At 36.6% G+C, this 26,721-nt stretch overlaps 1 protein-coding gene and 1 long non-coding RNA gene across 9 annotated transcripts; one reads left to right on the top strand and one right to left on the bottom strand.

Annotated features, from left to right (window-relative positions):
- The first annotated feature begins 279 nt into the window (after positions 1-279).
- C9orf72 (C9orf72-SMCR8 complex subunit) lies at positions 280-22,458 on the top strand. Of its 8 annotated transcripts, XM_074330291.1 has the most exons (13): positions 426-454; positions 666-845; positions 2,322-2,421; positions 4,878-5,365; positions 6,534-6,593; positions 9,332-9,427; positions 10,138-10,202; positions 11,423-11,495; positions 14,175-14,291; positions 15,512-15,747; positions 18,499-18,556; positions 20,373-20,482; positions 20,584-22,458. In XM_074330291.1, exons 4-13 carry the CDS (start codon positions 4,922-4,924, stop codon positions 20,768-20,770), a joined length of 1,446 nt encoding a protein of 481 aa, XP_074186392.1. In that variant the 5' UTR covers positions 426-454; positions 666-845; positions 2,322-2,421; positions 4,878-4,921; the 3' UTR covers positions 20,771-22,458. The 8 variants fall into 8 exon arrangements, with proteins under 8 accessions (XP_019591840.1, XP_074186394.1, XP_019591841.1 ...); XM_019736278.2 differs by lacking the exons at positions 426-454; positions 666-845 and adding an exon at positions 321-412; XM_019736280.2 differs by lacking the exon at positions 666-845 and having other exon boundaries at positions 432-454.
- Positions 7,288-24,934, bottom strand: LOC141571107 (uncharacterized). Its single transcript, XR_012495682.1, has 3 exons — positions 24,631-24,934; positions 13,272-13,335; positions 7,288-7,423 (listed from the first exon to the last, which is right to left on the bottom strand). It is a non-coding gene; the product is annotated as an uncharacterized LOC141571107 (long non-coding RNA).
- Between the last annotated feature and the right edge of the window lie 1,787 nt (positions 24,935-26,721).

Genomic DNA, 26,721 nt, shown 5'->3' on the forward strand with positions numbered 1-26,721 from the left:
CCACGAGGAAATGGAGGCCCCCCCCCGTGGAACGACTTATTCCGCCCACTTAAAAGATGGCGCTCGCCGCGTCGGTCATCCCTGCTGCCCAGCTGCTTCCCTTCGGGGGCGGAGTCTAGAGGGAGCGGGAGGTGTGCGTTTCGGAGGCGTGTGTTTTGTTTTTCCCTCCCTTTCTTCCCGCCCCTTGCTCTCAGAATATTTACTGAGGGCGAACGAGGAAAGATTCCACGAAATTTACCCAGAAGAACACGAGGCGGGAAACAGTTGCCGCGTGAAGAGGATTCGGGGTCGGGACAGTCGCGGGGGGCGGGGGCTCGGGGGCGTGGCCAGAGGCGGGCGGGGGCGGGACTGCGGTTGCGGTCCCTGCGCCTGCGGCGGCGGCGGCGGCGGGGGCGCCTGCAGTGGCGACGCGGTGAGTGGGAAGCCGGCGGATGCGCGGCTGTTTGGGGTCCTGGTACTGAACTGCGTGGGGGCGGCGGCGGGGGTTTTCCCCGGGGTTCGCGTCGTCCTCTCTTTTCCCTTCTCCTCTGTGACCAAAACCCGGCGTTGGGTTTCCCAGCCCACGGACTAGTGGAGTTGCCTGCATCCGGGCCCTGGGCTCAGCGGCGGTGGCGCCGAGACCAGGGGATGGGGCTCGAGCTTCTTAGCCGCTTTTTCTCCCGCAGCCCCCGAGCCTGCTGTTTACCGGGGATCCGGCGTGAGAGCCGGAGGGACCCGTGGGACCCGCTGTGCCGCGGGTTCCACGGAAAAGAGCTTTGGGCACCGAGAGGCCTGGCCCCGGGGAAGGCCAGAGGGCGAGCGGCGCGCGGCTGCTCCGGACCCCGTTGGGGTCAGAGATGATGCAGGTTGGGATGGCGGTGTGCACATACTCCGCGTTACAGAATTGAAGTTTCTAAGGGTTGCTGATGTCTTGTAAATTCGGGCCGCAGTTCTAGATTGGGGTGTGCTCCGGTTCTGTGAGGCATGACCTCCTTGCTTCACAGCCCCGCGGTTACACAGGCTTCCGTAAGGGAAGTGACCACTGTGACTTGGGCATCGCTAGACTGATGGTATCAGTTGCAGAAAGAAGTGCACTGATTACGGGTCTGCCATGTCCGCCCCGGGTCTCCCCGGCCCCGGTGAACTCTTCCAGGCGTCTGTATTTAGGAGGCAGAGGGAGGTCATGCACTTGCCCAAGAGAGGGGGCCCTTTCCGAAACAATGGAGATTGTTGGGCTCCAGCAAAGTAACAGTCCGGTTGTGGCCAGTGGGTGAATTCCAGTTAAGACTGGTGCCATCCCTCACCTGTGATAACACGCAAGGGGACACAATACATCAAGTATTACTTTTAATTTGTACAAAAGTCTCTGAATAATACTGTTAGATGCGCTGCTTCACAGACTTTGGAAAACTTTTAATATAATGGGAACATCACAGAAGCAAGAATATAATATATGGGAGATTAATAATATGGAGTCAGAATACCTGAAATACTGCTGCCAGCACCCTGCCACTCTAGTAAAGGAAATCAGTTGGATTTCCCTCATGATAACTGTGCTCTTTATATATTATAGATAGATGGATGGATGGATAGAGATAGATCGATCGATAGATAGATAGATAACAAAAATAAGAGAAATTATAGACCACATTGCAGATTGTGCAGTAAGCTAGCACTAACCTCCAGGAAACAATTACATAAGGGCTAAAGATTTTTTTTTCCTTATAAAGTTGATAAAATAGTCTATTTGGCTGTTAGCTGCCCAAAATTTTCCTTACAGAGAAAGAAGTAGAAAACCTATAAAGACTCCTATCTTTCAAGCCAGCCCTTGGGTTCTATGTTAAGTGTTTCAGAGGAGTAGTAGGTTAGTTTGCCTGCCTAATCTGAGAAATTTGAAGCTGTGAGAGATGGCCTGATAGTGGTATCTTGAACATCTCTGAGTCTTGCCTGATGAAAATTTAGAAAGTGTTGCAAACTGTCTGGTGTTACACGCGGTTCACTCTCAAACTTGGTCTGGGAAGCTTCTGTTTCGTAAGGTGGACTGATTTAGGACCCAGCTCTTAGGGCTGGGAGAAAAATAAACAGAAAGCATGGTTACAAGAAGTGTGGGCCTTGTGATGGTTGGATTCTGATTCACAACAGCAGTGGACCAACCCACTTTCTAAATATCAGTCAGAGAAGAGATGGCTGATTTTTAGCAAAGGTTTGAGAAAAGGCAAAGCTTCAGACCCACCACTCTGCTAACAGTTTTAACAGATGATAATTAATATAATCTGCATATGTTGGATTATTTTCAGAAAATATATTGGTTACCTCTCATGAATCCTGTTCTTTGTTTACAGGAGTGGCAGGCCACTGTGTCACCCAATTTGGATCCTGGCTTCCCTCAAAAGACTCTTAAGGCTAATGTTTGATAACCCTGTGGAGAAGCCAACACTACATGTAAATAAGATATGCAGATTTTTTTTAAAAGGCTATTAGTTTTGAACTGATTTTTTTTCAGTCACATTTATATATATGGATTTTCTTCACCCAAATGATGACTTTAACTGTTAGTAAAATCATTTTTACAACTCTCCTAATTATACTTCTCCATGACATTTCATTTCTCAAGTTACTTCTTTTGTCAAGACTTAAAGCTAAACAATTCAACACGATGCTTGTCCTGATTTCTCTCTAATGGTACTAAGACTGAATGTAATTTTAGTGATTTAGAATAGTTTAATTTTCACCATCAGGTGAAAGTTTTCCCATAATCCAACCAGATTTTGCTCTAGGGCTCAACTCAGTTTTAAGAAATGCTTTTTATATTCAGTAGAATGATGAAATGCTTGAGCTGCAATATTGCCTTTATGGTCATTCACCTGTTTTACCCAAAAAGAAAGAACAAGAGAAAAATATATGACCGTATTATTTTATGGCTGTGTGCTTACTTAATTCATTTCCTTGGCCTCCAGTTTACCGTTGTTAATCGTGACAATAACATCATTACAATTTGAATTCAAACTACATTCCTGTATTCTGTCATTGTAAACTCACTGCTTAAATTGTATTTAAAACAGTGGATGTTTTAAACAAGCTATACAGTTTATATCCACTTATAATATGATGTAACACATTAAAAAGTAAACAAACATCCCCTAAATGACTTTCTGAAATAAAAGTTACACACATAAGACCTGTCTTTCTGTTAAACCATTTCTGCACATACTTACTGTAAAAGCGTTTGCCAAGCTGTGGGTACCTATTGACGTCATGATAAAAGTGCGCATGTCATACTCTAAAAATAGGAGTCCCTGCTTTTCATCAGTCTCTGAACTCTTGACAAGATGTAGATAAAATTCTTTAAGTAAAAGGATTTACTTTGACAAGAATTTAGTTATAGATGAAATGTGTTCTCCCAAAGCAATCATGTGCAAAGATATGTTTATCATCCTGCGGGTAATAGCTGCTATCCTTTTACATTTTTGATGAATAGATTCTACAAGTTTAGACTTGTTTAAATGAAATTGTCATTTTTTTTCATTTTCAATCTTTGAATACAATATTCAGTTTTAATATTAAGCAAAAATGATTCATTTTACACAAATGTCACATAGAACGTACACTCAGAGTGATGTATGTAAGTAGGTCAAGATATACAGGACAGCACAGTTCGTTCTTCTATTTTCTCTGTAAGTTGAAAGGCTTGAACAAAGCCCATCCAGTCATGTTGTTCTCTACATGTTTTAAATAACTGAAGCTTTTTTATTTTAACCATTTGCATAGGACTCTCTTTTTAATGATAAAATGCTACACTGCTTTCTTGAAATGCATAGTAAATGTTTTATCTTTGTCTTGGTGTTTCAGTGTTACTTTAAACACCAGTAATGGGCTTTCATACCCTGATACACAGGGAGTTCATTGAGAATAACAGGATTGTTTGTTCATGTTTTGTTATTGTTACATACAGTTGAGTTTTTGCAATTTTTTTGTCTTTCCCCCCGACCCCCTTTTAGCAGCTTTTAAGGTATTTCTACCATCAGGTGTTTTACTAGTTTCCTAAGACCGCCATAACAAAGTACCACAAACTGCGTAATGTAAAACAACAAAAATTTATTCTCTCACAGTTCTGGAAGCTAGAAGTCTGAAATAAGGTATTAACAGGGACATGCTCCTCTGAAGGCTTGAAGGAAGACTCCCTCCTCACCTCTTCTTAGCTTTTCTCATCAGGGCTACCAGCAGTCCTTGGCATTCCTTGGCTTGTAGCTGCATCTCTCTAATTTCTGCCTCCATCCTTGCATGGCCCTGTTCCCTCCATGTCTGTGTCTCCAAATCTTTCTCTTATAAGGACACGAGGCACTGGATTAGGACTCACCCTAATCTAGTATGACCCCAATTTAAATTGATTACATCTGTTTCCTGATAGGTCACATTCACAGATACAAGTGGGTTAGGGCTTGAATATATCTCTGGGGGAGACAGTTCAACCCACAGCAAACATCAGTGTCTGTAACAGCCCTCCCCTTCCTCATTTACTCCTCTAGTTGATACAGTTTAGGAACCAAATACCCAATTATATTAGAATTGCACATTGACTGGATATTTGGGAAGAGTGAGGATCTATTTTATGAGCTTTAGTTTATAATTCAAATGAATGTTCAGAGGCCCTTTTTTCAGTTCATTATTACTTTGGATTTCTAAGTATATTTCTGAATATAAGTGACAAGTTACTATGTATTGTAAAATTGTATCAGCCGACAGTGTGCACCTGCCATGCTAGTTGGATGTCTCTATCCTGATAGGATACATGCTTCCAAATCTTTCTTGACACAAGAGTAGAAAACCACATTTGGGTTTTAGATGGATGACTTTAAAATTGCTGAATGTAACCATTGGTTTTGTATGCCCTTGTTTAGATATCCCTGGAGCCGTCGGATAATGTGACAGTTGCGATGCAGTGATGTCGACTCTCTGTCCACCACCATCGCCAGCTGTTGCCAAGACAGAGATTGCTTTAAGCGGTGAATCCCCTTTATTAGCAGCCACTTTTGCCTACTGGGACAACATTCTTGGTCCTCGAGTAAGACACATTTGGGCTCCAAAGACAGACCAGGTACTTCTCAGCGATGGAGAAATAACTTTTCTTGCCAACCACACCCTAAATGGAGAAATTCTTCGAAATGCAGAGAGTGGGGCTATAGATGTGAAGTTCTTTGTGTTGTCTGAAAAGGGAGTAATTATTGTTTCGTTAATCTTCGACGGAAACTGGAATGGGGATAGGAGCACATACGGACTATCAATTATACTTCCGCAGACAGAACTTAGCTTCTACCTCCCACTTCACAGAGTGTGTGTTGATAGATTAACACACATTATCCGGAAAGGAAGGATATGGATGCATAAGGTGAGTGGTTTTTGAGTTTATTAATCATGATAACTTAGCCATTGAAAGTGTATCTTCTGATACATTGAAATGTAATTTTTAGAAATTATATGCAATTAGCTTCAAACAGTAGCTGTTACTTGCCTCTACCCTGTTAGATACAGATAGATATAATCTGATGTCTATGATATTCATAATAACCCTGGAAGGTAGGGGATGATAGATGATAGCTCCACATTACAAATAAAAAGCTAAAGCTTAGAGAAATTAGGGAACATAATACGTTTTAGAGTCTGTATTTGTCTTGAGATCCTTTGACTCTAAAAGTTTTTTTTTCTCTTTTGGAATTGCATGACTACCTTTCACTTAGTACTGTGTGTGGGTACAAGCATTTCAAAACAATTATTTCATAAGCAGTTGGCCATAGAACCTTTGGTCCCTTTAACTTCTTTGCCAAGTTTCTATATTTGTAAAATGAGGAGATTGCACAAAATGGTTTCTAGGAGATATTCATTTCATTTTCATATCATAAATGATATTCCTGTTTATTTCATTCCTTTTGCATATTGAACTGGAGGAAATTATTGTTATCCCCTAAATCCTATAGCTAATACATAGTAATATTTATATTTACATATATTTTTGGCAGATCTGAAGTACAAATTTTATTCTCCTTTCTACTTTGCGGTTTGATGCTAACATGGAAATCCATTAAAGCATTATTGACTTTGTGAGGTTTTTATCAGAGAGTAAGGAAAAATAGTATCTTTTAAAAGAGTAATTTCTTACCATATTTCAGGCTTGCCTCCTTATTTTTGACATGTATATGAAAATCATTTAAAATCAGGAAGCTCTATATTCCCTAGACTCAACTTAATCTTATTTAATTTGAAAAGTGCAAATCGTTACGTGTGAAACTATACAGGTGTTACATTGACTGGTTTCTGCTAAATTATCTATTTTTAGCTGCAAAAAAAAAAAAACTTTTATTTTATTTTGTATTATCTAGGAGAGCATGGATTTGTTTGGTTAATTTCTTCCCCCCTCCCTTTTATGCCCTAAAGTAGAAAGTATTTTTCCTTTGAACTAAATTACACGGGAACATATCTGCTACTTAACTGTATTGTAAAAAAATTAAAAAACAGCAACATTTTTTAAAATTATTTTAGTGAATTTTTCCCTTGCTTAGGAAAGACAAGAACATGTCCAGAAGATAGTCTTAGAAGGCACAGAGAGAATGGAAGATCAGGTAAGGTGCAGATTGCATACTCTTAAACTCCACCACGCACAACGGCATGTGTTTGTATAAGGCCCAGGGCTACTTTTGTTAAGGCCTTGAAGCCATGTTAGTTTGACAGAGTGAGCCGGAAACGGAGCAGAGTCTTTATGGAGATACATGGAATAAACTGGATAAAAACGTCCATATCTTAGACCTGAGTAGTTAAATGTAAAGGATAATATTAATAGCAATGACGTCTACAAATAATATTTTGTTACCTTTTTTTCTGTATGCACAGAGTAAATTTTGAATAACTTGTTTATAGTCTTGATTAAAAATTGTATATGAGATTTTCTTTGAGGTGTTGCTTCTCAAACATTTCCACAGAAGTGGTTGTAACAGGAGAAAAGTGAGATCTCCTACGGTATCTGTGAGTGTAGGCATAGCTCTAAGCATTTTTCTTTGAAGTTGTATGTTTAAAACACATTTACATTTTATTCTATGATATATCTGTTTTAGTATTATGATTTGCCAGTGATATTCCTCACCTTAATACTGATCAGGCTTCTAGTCATATCAAGTCTCTAGGAAAATGTGCCATGTTTATCCCATGACTTTGAATACCCTTGGGGAGCAGGCACGAGAGTTTGAGAAGTAATTGCAAAGATACGGCTTTCCTTGTGGAAATGAAGTGCAAACCGTTTCCGTGTAGGGCAGGGAAGTTCTGAAGGGGACTTTCCAATGGAGAAAGATTCTTTGCTTTTTCTCCTGTTGCCTCTGGTCACCCTCATGGCTCCTGTTGAAACTCCAGTACAAACATCATGGCTGGATTGCCTTTTCTCTGTTTCTTCTTAGCATACCTGAGATAGAATGGCGCTGTAAACAAAAACTTTTCTAAAAATCTGTAAAACTACAGGGATATATTAAACACGGAACATACAACCCCCCCCCCCCTTTTTAAATGACCTCTGTTATAAAATTGTTATGTCTGTACTTGTGTAAATAACTTTCTGGGCCAGAGGAGGAAAAATGGGGAAAGGTCTGAGATTTATAGGAAAATGTTTCCCTTTACCCATAGAAGCCCAGTGTTTGTTTGCCAGTCAATGAGCAGGGTCTCAAGGAATGGTTAACCAACCGCTACCAAAAATAAGACCTAGCCAGACAATCAGCTCTAATGCGTCTTTTGGAGCAAAAATTAATATAAGACCCAGGTATTATGTTATGTTATGTTGAACTGTGATGCAATGCGATGCGTTGTGATACTATATTATATTATACCCAGTCTTATAGTAAAATAAGACCGGTCTTATATTAATTTTTGCTCCAAAAGACGCATTAGAGCTGATTGTCTGGCTAGGTCTTATTTTCAGGGAAACACGGTAGTTATGGAGTAATTTGTTAGAGTTATCTCAACATAAGGAAATTTAGGACCCAGTAAAATCTGCTTTTACTGGGACTTTTTTTCAAACCAGAAGCCTGTACTTATAAAATTAGCCACTGTTAAATCTGACTCTCTTAAGCACTCTTGTTGAAGATGTTATCCTACCCCTTCCATGTCAGAAGGAAAGTACACTTGGGACAAAGGGAGTTTTTAGAGGGGAACATTCTCTTACTGAGAAGTTCAAGTTACAGAAGTTCAGGGAGGAAAAGCAACTTGAGGGATTTTCTTTTAGAGCCTCTGTGTTCAGCCTGTATGATTTTTTTTGTTAAGTTTCAGTGAGGATATCTGTTTGCTTATGATGATAAATGTCCGATATTACACATAGGAACTACTATTAATACATATGCTAAGCCTCAGGGAAGGTGTTTTCCTACAATTACTCTTTCCGAAAAGGAATTGCCTGATAATTGAGTTCTTGCAAATCTCATGTGATTTATTATTATTATTACTGAATTTATTGTAAACAAGCATTTAAAAATTAAAGAGCAGAAGCAATGAGTGGTTATTTTGTGGCGGTTACTACAGAATGAATTTTTTTAATAATAAAACTTTGATACAAGAGGGCATATGGCTTAGAATAAAATTTCCAGAGACAGCATCACATTTAAATTCTCTATTCAAGGTTGTCAAAACCCCTGGGAGAGTGGTGGTCATGGTAAATAAATGCGGGATCACCCGAATCTGAAACACTTTACATTTGTGGTGTTCTCTGTGCTTTTTATTCAATGTCATTGTAGAAGCTACAGATTTCAAAATTACATTTTTGAGATGTAAGAAGTAGTAGTAGTATCTCAAAAGAACTGTAAAGGAAATGTGTTTTATTGATTCTTAAAATGGACATATGTGATGATTTTGATTTGCATCTGAGTGGATTATACCTTATTATGAATTGGAGGTTCAGTGTTGATTCAGACTTTACAACTGAACTATTGCTGAGGATTTCAGCCTTTTTCCCTTGGCTTTCCTCATTTTTAAATATAAAATACTTCGATGACCTTTAATTAACAAGGGTTTTTATATCTCACATTTCAAAGGAGATCCTTTCTAAATTTGATGTGGTGATTTAATTATTAAATGTAACAGTAAATGATAAACCAATTATTCTCTTCTGACTAAAGAAGATTATTTGTAGAAGAATGAAAATTAGTTTTAAATAGCATGTAAATCCTTTAGAAATATTTTGGAGTAGTAGATTTGTTTGGAGCTATGTTTGAATAAGACATCAAATATTCCTATCTAAGGACGTTATTCTTTGCTTTCAGTATTTATTTTTTTTTATTGTCCTATATTGTGTGATTTTCTTTACCTCATTTTACTTTTTGAGCAGGGTCAGAGTATTATTCCAATGCTTACTGGAGAAGTAATTCCTGTAATGGAACTGCTTTCATCTATGAAATCACACAGTGTTCCTGAAGAAATAGATGTAAGTTCTTACTTATTTTATTAAATAGGAGCAATGATATTCTTTATAAATTTCTTTGAGTTACATTGCTATTATGTATATTAGTAATATTCTAATTTTCTTATGCATTTTTGTCATACATGCTATTCATATGAAGTATTAGCCACTTTAACAAACACACTTAAAATCCTGAATTCAAAGGCTTTTTGGTCAGTAATAGTTATAACATTAAATTTATTTATTTGCCACTTTTGTATTTCCTAGAAACAGGAGAATTTTGAACCTTATAGAAGCAATCAGTATTTAATGCAGTACTTTCGGTAACAAAGCAGTGTATATATCAGTGGCCCTTAATGGAAGTTTACTCATATTCACTAATCTGGTTTCCTTAATCATATGTTGAGGACCTTTTGAATGTATAGGGAAGTCTTTAGGAACTGTTCTTGTTGCTTTCTGATATTTTTGTCATTAGGATTTGTCTCCTGATTTTGACAGCTCAGAGAGGCGGTTGTTCTTGTAAAACTTGTTGCTTAACCTGCCTCACCAGCTTTCGCATTTGTTCTTCTGAAAGTTTATGGTAGTGCTCAGATATTGTTTTATGGGGATTCTTGATGTTCAGAAATGAGGGCAATGTGTTATATTGGACCAAGACTTCAGAAATCTTGTGTATTAAAGTATTATTTCACCACTGTGTTATACCAGAGTAATTTTTTTTTTTTGGTGCATTTTAGATAGCTGATACAATTCTCAATGATGACGATATTGGTGACAGTTGTCATGAAGGCTTTCTTCTCAAGTAAGAATTTTGTTTCTTTTCGCTGGTGAAGCAGATACAAATCTTATGCTCAACTGTGAAAGGATTTGGGAGGAAGTAAATAACAAAATGCCTACTCCAGATTGTTCTAGGGACAGCATTGCATATTTGAACTTAGCTTTGTGTTATTTTTTCATTTATTATATGTCTGTGATATATTTAATGTTACTCTTTGTAATATTTAAAAAAGCTGAGTTTACTCATTGCCCAGACAAGTCTTGTTCCCTTATTTGGTTCAGTTTCTTGTTTTACTTCTCATTAAAGCTGAAACTAACAACCCTTTCAAATTAAGTTTCATTGTGAATGGACTTGAGTTATTGGTCCTAGAAAAAAAAATTATTTATATTCATCCTTTCTGTCTTACAGTAGATTTTAGTGCTTAAGAGTGTGGGCTCTAAAATAAGATTCCCTGGGTTACTGCTGAGTATACCTGGGTGAGCTACCTAAACTCTCTGTGCCTCTATCTGTAAAATGGGGATGATAATAGTATCTACTTCATGGGATTGTTATAAGCGTCGAGTGAGATAAATCATGTTAAACATTTAAAACACTGCCTGGAGCACATAAAAGCACATAATAATAGCTAACATTTTCTACCTATATTTCTCCTAAGAGAAATGACAGTAATAGTAGCCAATATTTATTGAGTACCTCCATGTTAGTCTCTGTGCTAAGTGCTTTTTCTACATGTATAATCTCATCTTCTACTTTAGTGTTTCTTTGCAATTACTGATTATTATGAAATTTAATTTTTTAAAATGATGAATGCAAGGATAAAGTATTTGCTTTTATGTTCCACAGTCTTTTCCTTTAGGTTCATGGTGGAATCTTAGAGGCTTGAGTGTGTTTAACTTCAGGCTTTAAATGGCTTGAATCAGAAGTGCATCATTCCTGATTCTGTTCAGTGTCAGCCATTCCTAACATCATTTGACCTCTCTACACCTCAGTTTCTTCCACTATAAAATGTTGTTTTACTAACTGGGTTGTTAGGGGGTTCAAATGAGAGAATCTCTGTGAAAGGCATGTGGGAAATGTAAAGTATAATACTATAGAAATAAGATGGCATTATACTTGTAGCTTTGGTGTTCCTCACGTAAAGCTTTTCAAAGTTTTGAAGCTCACTTGCCTTTATTTATTTATATATTTATTTTAGTTTGTGAAATTGTTTTACAGCCAACGTTTTTAATCTCTTCAATTTACAGTGCCATTAGCTCACACCTGCAAACCTGTGGCTGTTCTGTCGTGGTAGGGAGCAGTGCAGAGAAAGTAAATAAGGTAATTTATTGTATAATCCAGTAAATAACCTGACTTTAATACTGCTAACATATCATGGGTTATAATTAAAGGTTAGGTCGTAGTCAAGATGATCTAATAGTATAAGGAGGAAATATAATGTGACCAAATTACTGTGACACCATGTGGCAAAAATGAGTTTAAAGTAAACTGTTTGAATAGGAAGTCATTTGTTAGTCTCAGTATTGTATAAATACTAGTCTCAGTATTGTATAAATCGTTTTGAGAATATTTTAAAATCAGATATTTTAAAAATATTTGTCTTCCTCTTTCTGATGTTATCTTTAATAAATATGAAGATAGCCATATAGTTTGGGTAGTAATTCCAAAGAAATGTTATCTGATCACTTTGATTTCATATTCTTTCTTTTCCCCCTAAATTTATCCCTTTTAGGGACCTATTGCTATTAAGTGGTAGATGGAGATTATACTTTATTCAGTAATGTCTGTGACCACTTCCTTCATTGATACATGAGTTAATGAATAATTAATGAACAATTACCTTTCCAAGCATTAGGCAATTAACTAAGGGATCTTGCAGTTTTCTTCACTGACCATTAATTAGAAAGAGATAAGTATACATAGCTATAAATTTAAGCAAACCTTTTTTTTTTTTTTTTGAAGTTTTACACAGGAAACATGTTAGGAGTGATTATTTACTTGACAAATATATTTGTACTTTTTTCCTGTATTAGGCTACCCTGTATACTTACGTGACCCTTAATTTACCAAAATTACGTTTCCCATACAACCATTGATGAGAGATCCTTTTACCTCTATTAGTATGCTGCATCTCGTGACTAGTGATATTATTTCTGGTGCCCCAAGAAAGTAGCTTTCCATCTGTGTCCCCCAAAGCCTTCAGGTTCCACAGAGGACTTCCCAGTCACTTCTTAGAGGGAGAAAGGCTCTATGGGACGGGCTGTGTGTTTTTCAAACATTTTTCTCATCCCACATTGTCTTCTGGCTTAATCGCTTCCCTTTTATCTTTTTAATTTGAGAAAAAAGTTGCCAGTGCTCTAGATTATAAACCACTGCTTTAGTAGAACAACTCAATATAGTCTGAATTCCAACATAGTTACATGGTATAGGGGAGGAAAAATAATGTTCCTCTACCCTTGGTTCTTGTCTGAGGCTCCTTTATAATAAGACAGATTAAAAGAAGAAAAACAGGGCGGCCAGATGGCTCAGTTGGTTATAGCGTGGGCTCTGAGCAACAGGGTTGTCAGTTCGATTCCCACATGGGTCAGTGAGCTGCGCCCTCCACAACTAGATTGAACACAACGAGCTGCCACTGAGCTTCCAGAGGGGCAGCAGGATGGCTCAGTTGGTTAGAGTGTGAGCTCTCAACAAGGTTGCCAGTTCTATTCCCACATGGGATGGTGGGCTGCACCCTCTGCAACTAAAGATTGAAAAAACAGTGACTGAGCTGAGCTGCACCCTCCACAACTAGATTGAAGGACAATAACTTAGAGCTGATAGGCCCTGGCACACTATTCCCCAATTTAAAAAAACAAATAAATAAAATAAATAACAGGAGAAAACAAACAAGTTTAATAACATGTATACCCCTTCTATTCATGGGAGACATGCAGGAAAACTGAGTAACTCCCCAAATGGCCCAAGCCTTCACCTTAAATACCATCTTCAGCTAACCACAAAAGATGTTGGGGGGTTGGGCTGGGGGACAGCCTGTTGATGGGAGATAAGCGGGGAAAACACAGTAATGAGGATATGGTTATGTGTCTAAGTACTCACCTTCTCCAGTGATAAAGACTTTCTAGAAATTTAAGCATCCTGCTCTTCCTGGTACAAACCAGACCTGCACAAATGGAGATTTCCCTCATAAATTTAAATGGCTGTTACAAAAGGGTAATTCTCAGGGTTTCTCCTGAGAATGACTAGAAACTGTCTGCCGTTTCTTAAAAATAATCAGCCTAAAATAATCCTTATTCCCAAGAGGTATGTTTGGAGGTGGCAAATTCTGCTCCTCTTGAATTATTTTTTACTTTCTCTTACAGATCTATAGATCAAATCCTGTTAGAAACATAGGTTTCTAAACCCCAACCAATTTGGCTTGCTTATTTTAAATCAAATTTGATAGAATTAATTATCATTCTATTAAAGGATTTTGATTTGCTTTGATTCATTATAATGGGATTTCACATGCAGAACTATTAAACGAAAGCCACAATTCTGCCTAATTTAACTGTATTTAGTTTTCTTGTCCCAAATTGTTTGCTTGTTTGAAAAGTACTTAGTGCTGGGTGAAGATACAGTCAATAATGATTATACTAAGTCATTGTTTCCTACTGAAATAAGGGTTCCAGGGTCAAATAAGTTTGAGAAAGTTTGCATATGATATCATGTGCTCTGGAGAGTCACAATATGTATTCAAATGTCAAAGGTTTTGAGATGTCATACAGTCAATTTACCAGCATTTCCCAAACTTACTTGACCATTGACCACAGAATCCCTATTTTAAGCAACAACTGTTACAGCCCAAGGACTATTCTGGGTGACTAAGGAATACTTATTCCTCAAGATATATTTTATTGGCAAAAACAATTTAAATTTCTGTTCTAATTTTTTCATAAGCAAACCAATGGCGGGGGTTTCTTTTTTTTACATTTTTTAATGCTAAGATGTTTTCTTTTACAGATTGTAAGAACACTATGCCTTTTTCTGACTCCGCCAGAAAGAAAATGTTCCAGGTTATGTGAACCAGAATCAACATTTAAATACGAGTCAGGGCTCTTTGTCCAAGGCCTGCTAAAGGTGTAGTTTCTACTTGTCACAAGTGACAAGTTTTTGAGACTGTTTAGAAGTGTATTTTGAACATTAACATTTAATGCATTTCATGTTTATATATCAAGGGGCTGACTTCTTTACACAGGTCTGAGCATAGCGTATATATAAAAATATATTAAAATTTTTTCAAATACAAATTATATTCAGCTTTTGCATTTTCAATAATGTGCATGCCATGTGCTCAAAAATAATAGCATTTAAATATAGAAACCACTACTTAAGGGAAACTCTTCTGATTTGAATTGTACAAATCTGAAAATTAGAACTTCTTCCTATGAAAGGAATAAGAAATTTAGTACGTTTACATCCTCGGCACCCACTCATTTAATTATGTAATTTTATGCCTGAAAGTGTCCTCTACCAGATACATAGGAGAAAACTTGAAATTATAATTTAATGAAAAAAATATTTAAGTATTTTCCATGTAACTATAAATTGTATATAAAGCCTTTCAGAAAATGCTTTGACATTATATATCAGGAGCCTTACAGATGTTTAAAGACTTAACCTACTATTTCTACCTATGGAAATCTATCCTAAGGAAGCAATTGTATATGGAGAAAGATTTACTTGTAAAGATTATCACAGCATTATAAAACTGAACAATTGAAAATAGCCTTTGTCTTCTGCTCTCTTCATAACACATAGCACAGTTTCTTATACATAGTATATCCTGTCTTGTGGCAAACCAACTGACTATGCCTAGAAAGAAGTACATTTTTCACTTACTATAAAAATACATATATTATTGAGACTTAAAAGAGCATATGAGTAGTCAAGAAGAAAAAAAAGTCACTTGTAATCTCATAATCCAGTGAATAACCACTGTTAATATTTGGCATGAATCTTTCTGGTCTTTTTTCCTTCAGTATGTATTTTTTCACATATCTCCCTCCTCAAAAAAATTGCTTATACTCTACATGCTCTAACCTGCTTTTTTCACAGTATATTGTGAATATCTTTGATTTTCAACACAAACTTCAGCAGCTTAATTTAATCACTTCTCTTTTTGGATGCTTAGGTTATTTGGATGCACTGTAACTTTGCATACAATCATGATTAATACCTGAGTAGAAATTTCTAGCGATGGATGTGCTAAATCCAAGCCCGTCCTTTTTTTAATTTAACAAATAATAATTCATATAATTTGGCATATAAAACGGTAAGTCTTCCTTTCACTATTACAGGATTCAACTGGAAGCTTTGTGCTACCCTTCCGGCAAGTTATGTATGCTCCCTATCCCACCACACACATAGATGTGGACGTTAACACCGTCAAGCAAATGCCACCCTGCCACGAACATATTTACAATCAGCGTAGATACATGAGGTCAGAGCTGACAGCATTCTGGAGAGCCACTTCAGAAGAAGACATGGCTCAGGATACTATCATCTACACAGACGAAAGCTTCACTCCTGACTTGTATGTAACGTCCTGCCCTTTGATATTGGCATTGAGCAATAGTATGAAATTACATCTCTTATGAGCAAGAACAAAGCAAATGGGTCTGCATGTAAAAGGAGAATTATACTAGAAGAAATATTTGGTTAATCAAGCATTTTTTTCTTAAATGTGTTTTTCTTAATATCTTATAATTCCTATAAAATAGATTAATTATTTGTTAAAAACAAATATTTAAATGTTTTATATATATATATATATATATATATATAGAGAGAGAGAGAGAGAGAGAGAGAGAGAGAGAGCCCCTACGCACAGTACTAGGTGTTAAGGGTAATAGTGGCCCAACAGATAGCCCCAGCTTGAACATTGCTTATAGTTTAATGTATAAGAATCACTAAAAAGCTTATTAAGTAAACCAGAGAAGTAATTCTGAGTCTTTTCTTTCTTGATATGTGAATATAAAATACAACAACACTGTCAGAAAATATTAATAGAGCATTATTTTACTTTGCATTTTATATTGTGGTATTCATTTCTTATAAAGTCTGATCAGTAAATTAAGACGATAAAAATTATAGATACAATTAGGGAAAAAAAGGTGATGATAAATCTGAATTATAAAACCCCAAGAAAACACTTAAATGATATTCCAAAATCAGGAAAAGAATTGTAGTGTCCTATTATGGCTCTCTTTAATGAATTCAAAGTGCCTGGCGCATAGAATGTGCTCAGTAAATGTTAGCTAGAATAATACAGCTTTCAGTATATAAGGGAGCAGTAAAATGGGAGCAAGCACCCCCATCCTGTATTTGTAAGAAAACTGAGCTGAGGCAGCAGACGTGTGGAGCAGCAGGATTCACACAGAAGGTGTTGACCAGAATCAGACCAGGAAGACCATCTCCAAGGGCTCCCGGCCTCCAGCATCGTGAGGTGCACAAATATGGCTTTATTAGGGCCCATCTGTTCCCCACTCTCCAGTGTTCTTGATGGTTCCTTACAAAGTTTTAGGGGAATTGGTTTAGGAAATGAATTGGTTAAAATTGGAATTCCACATCACTAAATTTTCACATACAGTATTGGTAATTTTGGTACACATGTAGAAATTCTCTGAAATAATTTGTTCCTTTAAGCATTTTCTTCTTTACTAAAGTGTTCAGTGTTTTTTTTCTCTTTCTTGATTGATTGCTTCAGAGCTCATTTTGGGGGAATTTGGTGAACTTTACAATCACCTAATTTTTTTTTTTCAGAGCTGATATATATATACTTTAACATTTCTTATTCATTTTAGCCCATTATGTTTGCTTCACTGATTTGACAAACTGTGATCAGCCAGCTATTGTTTTGCTGATCATAACAAAGTAATGTTAAGAATTTTAAAATTTCTTTCCAGCTCTAAGTAAATTTTCTGAACATAGAATTGTCCAAAGATATTTTCAACAACTAGATTGTATATTGTTAAATTTTACGTATTTAGACATATTTCATTTTAGCTTATTTTAAACAATACATTTTTAAAGATATTTTTAATTTTAACTTTTAACTGCCAATATATGAAAAATCAGTCACTACAAATATCTCTTAACACTTTGCTTCATCTAATTCACTATGACCAAGACATTCATTCAGTGAAACAGGCATATTCAGAACATTGGATTTAAATAACCTATTCTCTCTCCAAAGCCAGAGAAGGGGTGCCATCAGTGTCCACATTGGCCACCAGTTGGAAGCCAGTAATTGTGAAATGCTGATTTCTTTTCCCCTTCTATATTTCTTTCTTCCTCCTAAAGCTACAAAATTTTAGGTACTTTGCTATTTACCTCTGTACACACATCTCTTTTCCTGCCACTCCTGTCAGTTATATGATGATCCCTACTGTTTTCAGTCTTTCTTTTCAGTTAAAAATCACTTAACCTTATTAAATATTATATTACCTCCTCTGACTTGAGTAGAGCATAGCTTTTCAGTAAATTCCTTAGGGAAGTAGAAAACGAGGGGGAGGAAGAAAAGATTAAAGGGAGTTCAGACCTGGAAAAGGAGCAATCTGGTTTTTTTTAAGCACCTACTATATCCCATTCTCTGTGGTGCATTAGGTAAACATTCTCTCAAATGTGCATTACGTCTTCTTTCTGTGATTCCCGCCATGGTGGGTAACACTTTCCTAGAACACTAGCTCATTCCTATTACTTGCCAGGTGATGGGCTTGTTGATGCAAATTCAGTGGTCGTGACATTGCAGATAGTCGTCAAGAGGTGTTCCTTAATTCCACTTGAATGAGCCTTGGCATTCGTCTTTTTACCTTTTTTCATCTTAAAATGCTTATTAGAAGTTATTAGTACACGAAGTTAACCGTTTATTTTGTTTTGGTTTTTGATGGTAGCAGTATGTGTTTATTTTTATTGCTGTTTTATTTTTGAGATGGCAGGGATTGGTAATTATATTATTAATTGCCTAAGGCTCTCAACATTTTTTTATATGTTGGAGGTACTAGAATAAGTTGATATATATTACATATCAGTCTTGAGATTGTTCATATCTTTAAGAGAGAAATAATCACATAGTGGCTAACAAAGTCCAGTAATATACAAATGTATCCCTGAGTTAAAATAAGTATATATTTTATATCTTCAAATGCATACATCTAATTTAATAAATATGTTTATAGATAATATCCCATATATAAGAATTTAATTTATTGGCTAGAGTGTAGGGTTATAGAAAGTAGCATTACATAGCCATTTCAGCATTTGGACTTTTTTCTTTTCTTCATAGGAATGTTTTTCAAGATGTCTTACACAGAGACACGCTAGTAAAAGCCTTCCTAGATCAGGTAAATGTTAAACCAGAAATTGTGAGAGTGAATGATATGATACGGTGTGTTTTTTTAATACAGCCTATAATGCCTGTACTATATATGAAGTGTGCTCAAAAAACACAATGTTTAAATTTTTTTAAAAAATTATCTCAGTAATAGATACATTGTCATTAATCCCCCTCAAAATACTCTCCCTCACTTTGAACACATTTATCCCATCATTCTTGCCACTTTCTGAAGCAGTTCTTGGAAGTCCTCTTTTGTGAGTGTCTTTAGTTGTGCTGTTGCGGCTGCCTCCATGTCCTGAATCAATTCAAAATGTTTACCTTTCATGGTGATTTTGACTTTGGGGAAGAGCCAGAAGTCACTCGGTGCCAGATCTGGTGAATAAGGTGGATGAGGACACACAGTAATGTTTTTATTTGACAGAAACTGCCACAGAAGTGATGTGTGACACGGAGCCTTTCCATTGTAATCAAGCAATACAGTGAATACTGCTGCCGAGAGCCATCCCACAGAAAGGCAGGGATCTTCAATACGGGGAGTGGTGCGTCGAACCTTAGTAACAGTGTGGGACAAGTTTCAACTTGTTTGGTGCAGTCAGTCAGGTGTGACTACGTACGGTGCAGAGAAGTGTGTTATAAAGTGAGCTGTAAATCATCCTCCACCATGACAACCCTCCATTCACACATCGCTTCTGTGGCAATTTCTGTCAAGTAAAAACATTACGGTGTGTCCTCATCCACCTTATTCATAAATCTGGCACCATGCAACCTCGGGCTCTTCCCCAAGTCAAAATGATTCAGGACATCGAGGCAGCCAGGACAATGCAAGATACTCACGAAAGAGGACTTCCAGAACTGCTTCAGAAAGTGGCAAGAATGATGGGATAAGTGTGTTCCAAGCGAGGAGGAGTGTTTTGAGGGTAATTAATGGCAATGTGTTTTTTACTGCAATAAATTTTTTAATTTAAACATTCACTGTATTGTTTGATCACACCTCATAACATCATAGAATTAAGTCTTTATCTTTTTGTAGTGTCTCTGTCCTTTCTTAAAGTCTAAATGATTTTTCTTTTGAGTTATTAATGATGAGTAGCCTGAATATTGACAATTAAACATGCACCGTTCCCCAGTTCAAATAATAAATGTTTAATTCTAAGCACTAACCTACAACTCAAGCTGTTTTCTTTCTTAGGGTGGGAGAGAGGGTATGTAAATGTTTTTTATTTGCCTCAATTGAGCCAAAAATGTCTTTAAAACTTATATACTTCTGTTTAAATGATAACGTCTTTATTGTATCATTCTTTTGAAAAAATCGGCTTAATTATACATTTGATGCAATTATAGATTGTATGGGACTTCTTAATATAACAGCTTTGTTTTGATGTCATTCTGGGGATAAGGCAAGGAAACAGTGTCGTAGATGTAGCTTTGAAATAATGAGATGCTTAGGATAACTAGAAATTTTTGATCCAGGTCTATGTGGTCTGTCACATATTTCAAAGTTCAAGGATGATTGGTACTCATCTAATTCCATACTTCTCATGCTGAAATAACATCCTTCTGCCACTACACCTGCTAATAAAATAAATATGTATATATTCTGAGGGAGAATGCAAAATTTGGAAAATAAAATAGAACTGTCAGATTGCTTCCAGACCCAGTATTTCCACTATACTCCTGCCTGTTTGGGGGACATCAGTGGAAATGATTGAGGGGAATTTTTGAATGTGTGTTATCTGCCAGGTGCTGTCAACGCTGTGATAGAAATATGCTGTATAAGTAGAACGAGAGCAAAATATTTATTAAAATGCTTCATTTTCCTGTAGATCTTTCATTTGAAACCCGGTTTATCTCTCAGGAGTACTTTCCTTGCACAATTTCTACTCGTCCTTCACAGAAAAGCCTTGACGCTAATAAAATATATAGAAGATGATACGTAAGTAAAATTACATGGAAGAAAAGCCTTTGTGCATTGTTTTTTGTTTTGTTCCCTTTGAACATTTTCTATATTACATACATTTTTTTCATTATTTATAGGCAGAAAGGGAAAAAGCTCTTTAAATCTCTTCGGAACCTGAAGATAGATCTTGATTTAACAGCAGAGGGCGATCTTAACATAATAATGGCTCTAGCTGAGAAAATTAAACCAGGCCTACACTCCTTTATCTTTGGAAGACCTTTCTACACTAGTGTACAGGAACGAGATGTCCTAATGACTTTTTAAATGTGTAACTTGTTAAGTATATTTTGTTATAATCCCAATTGCTGCTATAATAGCTCAGTGGTGTGGAACACATCAATCCCTTGGGTCATACCCCACAGTCCTACTCAACAGTGGCAGTTAAACTTAGTTACACTACAGTTGTCACAAGAAGTCTGCAAGGGGATGTCAGGTATGTTGTCAACAATGGATGCATCTTGTCCTAGATGTGCTGTCTTGGGATACAGACTCATGTTTACAATGATAATAAATGTTGTTGCTATCTTTTAAAGATGTAATGATAGGGTATATGCTTGATCACGACTACTGTGTTTTGTAACTTAGGATTCATGGTTTACTTGTATCAAAGTGAAATCTGAGTTAGCTTTCACATATGTAAGACCAGCTGACTTTTCATCTTTTGGTATTTTTTGGTTTATGGAATTACTATAATAATGTTGTAATCGGCTGAATATTAGAGCATTTAAATCATTTTAGTTCCATAGACAGGAAGTTAACTTGAACCTAAGGGTAAATTTTAGAAAGAAATTACTGATCAAGCAGATGTTTGATTGAAATTATTAGATCTACTTTGTATGTAGACTTAGTCCTTCAGATTCAGTCTGTGTAAAAATGTCAAGCAGTGTGTGTTGTCCTGATTATGATAAACTACAATCAGGGTGGTGGTTGTCTGTTTATTTGTCTGTTAAGCTCTGTCAGAAAATATAACAAATTGGATTTTATGTTTTAGTAGCAGTCATCAACTTTTAAGATTAATTTTCATTATTTTTGAGCCAAATGAAAATGTGTATGTACCTTTGTGCCTTTTTTTCCCTTGGAAAATATAATTACTTGGAAGAAGTTCAGATTTCATAGTCAGTCATTTCCATCGTTTTCCTCTTGTATAGTCTTACCCTGAGTTGGCAATCACTGTATTAATAACTTCGAGATTATTAAATGCAATAGAGAATGTACTAACTAGTAATATCTGTTTTCAGGAATAGAGAATAGTATCTTGTCTTCTATTTATATCTCTGTGCATATTTTTGCAGTTGTTGCCGTGTCTCTGCCTGCATCCTATGACAAATAGCAGGAGAAACGTCACTGACATGCCGCTAGGTGCTACTTTAGCAGAACTAAGTGGTCTATTTCTTTTGTTTCCTTAGTGTGTTAAGACCATTTTGCCAGCTATGAAATAACTGATTAACATAATTTTGTGCTAGAACATTGTTGACATAGTAGCAGTATATATAAGCATAAAACGTTTTTTTAATTCAAAACTGTGGAAGTAACACAAAAGGGAAAAATATTTATGAGAAAGGGATAAAAGTGATAAGAGCCCCTGTGCCCTTACCCATACACCAGATTGCACCAAAAACATGTTCTGTCGTGAAAGGTCCTAACGGCCTTTCACATCACTACTAGAAAGGTGTAGGCATCTTGATTCTTAGACACACACCGAACCAGATGACTGATGCTCTGTAGCTCAGTCATGAAAAAATGTAGACACCACCATTTTGTACCCCTTACTCAATGTTTTTTTATATAATAGATTATTTAAGTGCTGACTGATTTTTGTTTTACTGGTTTATTGTATTGTTACAGAGAATGCAAGTTGTACAGTGAAATAAGTTATTAAAGCATGTGTAAACATTGCTACATATATTTTCTCCTAGAAGGAGAATTTTGAATAAAATATCTTTGAAATCTTGTCTCTTACAGTTATTTGTTCAGAAAAGCAATGCTATGATACTGAAAGGTTAATTGGTTTCCTGTTCAGTTGACAGTCATATGCAACCTCAACTATTTTAATTTTTTTTTCTTTTGAAAGAAAATACATTTAAAGGTTCTGTGTGATTCTGGTGAGGGGGACCTGAGTTTGCCACCCCAAAATAGGCCTTTTGGGATATTGATTATTATAAGCTGGTTATTTTAAAGAAACAAAAGACTCAAAAAGAGCCTTTGACCTTCCCCCTAACTGCCTAAAAATATTTAGATAGCAGGCTCCAGGAAAGGCGATATCATAGATAACTATAATTTAATATGAACTAAATGAGGAGGAACCTAGTAAAGCCCTTTAGATTAAAGTCTGTGTCCGTTAGTTAAAGATGCTCCAGCAAACATTTATTTACCAAACATTTGCTTTTCCATCCCCGTGTGAATTGTTTTCCTGCCCTTTGAGGTCCCAAGTCACAACCTCTCCCTCCCACACCACCCTTTCTCCTTAGCTCAAAATAACATATAAGCCTTAACTGCCTTATATGTCCTGGGGTCTCAACATATTCTTATGGAATCCCTGTAGGTACATACAAGATAAATTTGGTTATTTTTTCCTGTTAATCTGTCTCATGTTAATTTGATTACTAGTCCAGCCATAAGAATTTAGAAGGTAGAAGGAAAATTATTTTTTCCATATCCACACTGGAACCTTATGTTGTTTTAAAAAGGCTTTCTGCTTTACTGCCTGGATTGTATTTTGATTTTTAAAATTTATAAATATTTCAAATGTAAGATAATTGGGTAAGTTCTTTTTTAAAAATTCCTATTATAATAATATTAATATAACCTTAACTAAAGTTATATCTCCAGGTATCCAACACAGGTGGCCAAAATGAAAGTGGAAGGCTTTTAAACCCTTTAATCTGGAAAACAAATAAGATTTGACATTTTTACACCAGGAAGAAAATTAATTTATAGATATAACAGTTGAGTTAAAAGGTTTCTTTAAAAGAAGACTGATTTATTGCATTGCTAAGATTTTCAGAGAAGAAACCAAAACGTTTTATGATTTCATTTTATCTCCTTTGTTGGCTCATTAGCTGTAACTCTTTGTTTCATTTTAGTGATTGCTTTAGGATTATAGCAAGTGATACTACCACTTGGCATAAAGTATAAATATGTAGTTAAGAAACTTGTAATACTATACTTACATTTCCCACTTCTCACATTTATGCTGTTGTGGCCTCACATTTTACTTCTACATGTATCATAAGCTGTTATTTTTGCCTAAACAGTCAATTATCTTTTGAAGGGATTTAAATATAAATATCCAACACATCCTAATTAATAAGCAGATTGTCAGATTAGATTTAAAAAAAAACAACGCCCAACTACATGCTGCGAACAAGGAACTCATCATAAAAATTAAGGACAAATAGATTAAAAAGTAAAAGGATGGAAAAAGATACACCATACTAATACTAATCAAAAGAAAGCTGGAGTGGCTGTATTATTAATATCAGACAAAGTAGATTTCAGAGCAAAGAATATTACCAGGGATAAAGATAGTTTCATAATGACACAGGGCTCAGTTCAGCAAGAGGATGTAATAGACCTCAGTGTCCACCTAATTACAGTGTCCACCTAATCACATGTTCAAAAAGACACAAAGCAAAAACTGATAGAACTGTAAGGAGAATAGACAAATTTACCATTATAGATAGAGATTTGAATACCCCTCTGTCAATGTTTGATAGAACAAGAAAACATAAAATCAGGAAATAGAAGACTTGAACAAGACTATCAACCAACTTGATGTAAGTGACGTTTATAGAACACAACAGTACCCAACAACAATAGATTACGCATTCTTTTCAAGAGCACAAGGAACGTGTTCCAAGATAGACCATATTCTGAACCATAAAACATCTTGATAAACAAAAGGATTCAAGTCATACAAAGCATACTGATCGCATGGAACTAAATTAGAAACCAATACCAGGTATCTCGGGAAACCTCAAATAGTTGAAAACTAAATAGCACTTTTAAAAGATTAGATAATTTCTATATAGTGTACGTTTGGGGGATAGGAAATGGATTAGAGAACAGAAAGGGGGGTATCAGTATTTCGGAACGATTTTTATGAGGAATGGAATTCACTCTACCTTTGATGTCTCCTCCCGCCCCACAGCCCATTCTCCACGTGGATAACACCATGGTCTTTCTAAAACTAATGATTAAATTGAGGATCACTTCAGTTCCATGTCTCTATATCATTTACAAAATTAAATAAATCTGCAACACAGTTTCTGTTCATGTGTCTAACCTCACTTCTCACTTCCTCACTTCTCACTTCCTCACTTCTCACTTCCTCGTACATTCTTCTTCTTTTGTTGCATCTATAATGTTGTTCCTTTGCTTGTCTATGTCTCCACCACTAGGTTATAGAACAAGATCCGTGTCTTTTCCGTTTTTGTGTCTCAGTGCCGAGCATGATGCCAGGCACGAGGGCAAAAATGGAATGAATATAATGACTATATTAAATGTTATTTTCTTTATCCTCTCCAAAAAGAATCAGTTCCTGCAAATTAAGGGAATTGCTTTCTTTATGTAATCAGGAACCTTCCAGAAAGTTCTTCATTAAAATTGAGCTTATGCAGAACCCAGCTCTAAAATTTCAAAGACCTTAAGGCGGTGAGTTTCAGTCTTCCAAATAGTAATATCCTATCATTTTCTGTTTCTGCATTTGTGCCTCACTAGCATGTCTTGCTGAAATGTTCTTTTTAAATTAATAGCTTGATAAAATTGCTAAGCAGTTTTCATCAGACCAATTAGGACAATGTTAAGTATCTGTCTGTGGAGTGTGGATATTTAAGAAATCCGATCCCGTATGTACAAAACCATTCCTGAGCTCAGAGTTGGTTCCAACTGGCAACTTCCTGGCACTTGCTCGTGGGCGCGGAATGTGGAATGCTTTGAAAGCTGAATGGATTTGTCAAGTTTTGAAATACTCATGGCTAAAGGAAAACAGCAGTCATTGTTTCAAAACACCATTGTTTGTTTTTTCTGCTTTTTTGTTCTTTGGAGCCCGAATCTGCAAAAACATTCACACCCAGGATTTTGCTTCATGTACCTCTCCTAATACATTTCTGGAGATGTGAGTGGCATGGAAAACTTTTTTTTTAATGATTGTTCAGAATGTTCAGAACAAATTGACAAAGTCTGTGTTTAATGCTTCTATTGATTTCTGTGGAGAAGGAGCATATTTCTGTCATTATAGGCAGAGAGATAGGACCCAGGGTCCTGGAGTCAAATTTCCAAGGCAAATCCCTTTTTTTCACTTCTCAGCTGTGTGACCTTGGACAAGGTATTCAACTTCTCTGCTGTCTCAATAGCCTCATGTATTAAACAGAAATAGAAGAGACCTATGTCAGAGGGTGTATGAAGAATAAGTGGGTTAATACATGCAGCATGCTTGGGAGGGTAACTGTCACAGAGCCAGCGAACAATAAAATTTAATTGCAGCCGTTAACATTTTGTTGTTACCATCATTAAGCAAATGAGGGTAGAGTTCCCAAATCTGATTATTAAACCACAACAATTCTACAGTCATGACTGTAGATGATCCTCAGTAGCAAGATTATTTTATTAGTTTGAACGCATCCCTCCCTTGTTGCTCGTAGCAGAGAGCATTGCCTTAGGAGGAGGCCCTTCTGAGCGAGAATACTTGCGAGGTATCGTCCAGAGGTCTCATCCTGTTTCCCAAATCTGTCTGCTTCACTGCATCTCCGCTGCCGCTGCTGCTGCTAGGACCTCGTCATTACTCATCCTGACTGACTGAGTAGCTTTTCCCTGCCTGCTCTCCATAATTTCACCCACTAACCATCCTCATTCCTGCTGCCCTGTCCCTTTTCTCCACGGAAGGCAGAGTGACCTATTCCTCACTCACTTGCTTTAAAAAATCCTCAGTGACAACCTTTGACACAGTACAAAGCCCACAATCCATTGGGAAACACAGGGCTTTAGAGATCTGACCCCAGTAAACCTCTCCACCCTTTTCTGTCACGGCTCACCCCTCAGGGGCAGGCCTGATGACCTAACTACCTGTTTCCCAATACACCTTGCTCATCACTGGATTATACACATGCTGTTCCCACTGCCTGAAACACTCACTTCCTTCACCTGGGTGAACTTAGACACCCGTCAATCGGGAGTCACCTTAGGTTGGTGTCCTGTTCATCCAAGCCCCTCCCTCA

This window comes from Rhinolophus sinicus, linkage group LG04, assembly GCF_036562045.2.
Source record: "Rhinolophus sinicus isolate RSC01 linkage group LG04, ASM3656204v1, whole genome shotgun sequence".
Lineage (NCBI taxonomy): Eukaryota > Metazoa > Chordata > Mammalia > Chiroptera > Rhinolophidae > Rhinolophus > Rhinolophus sinicus.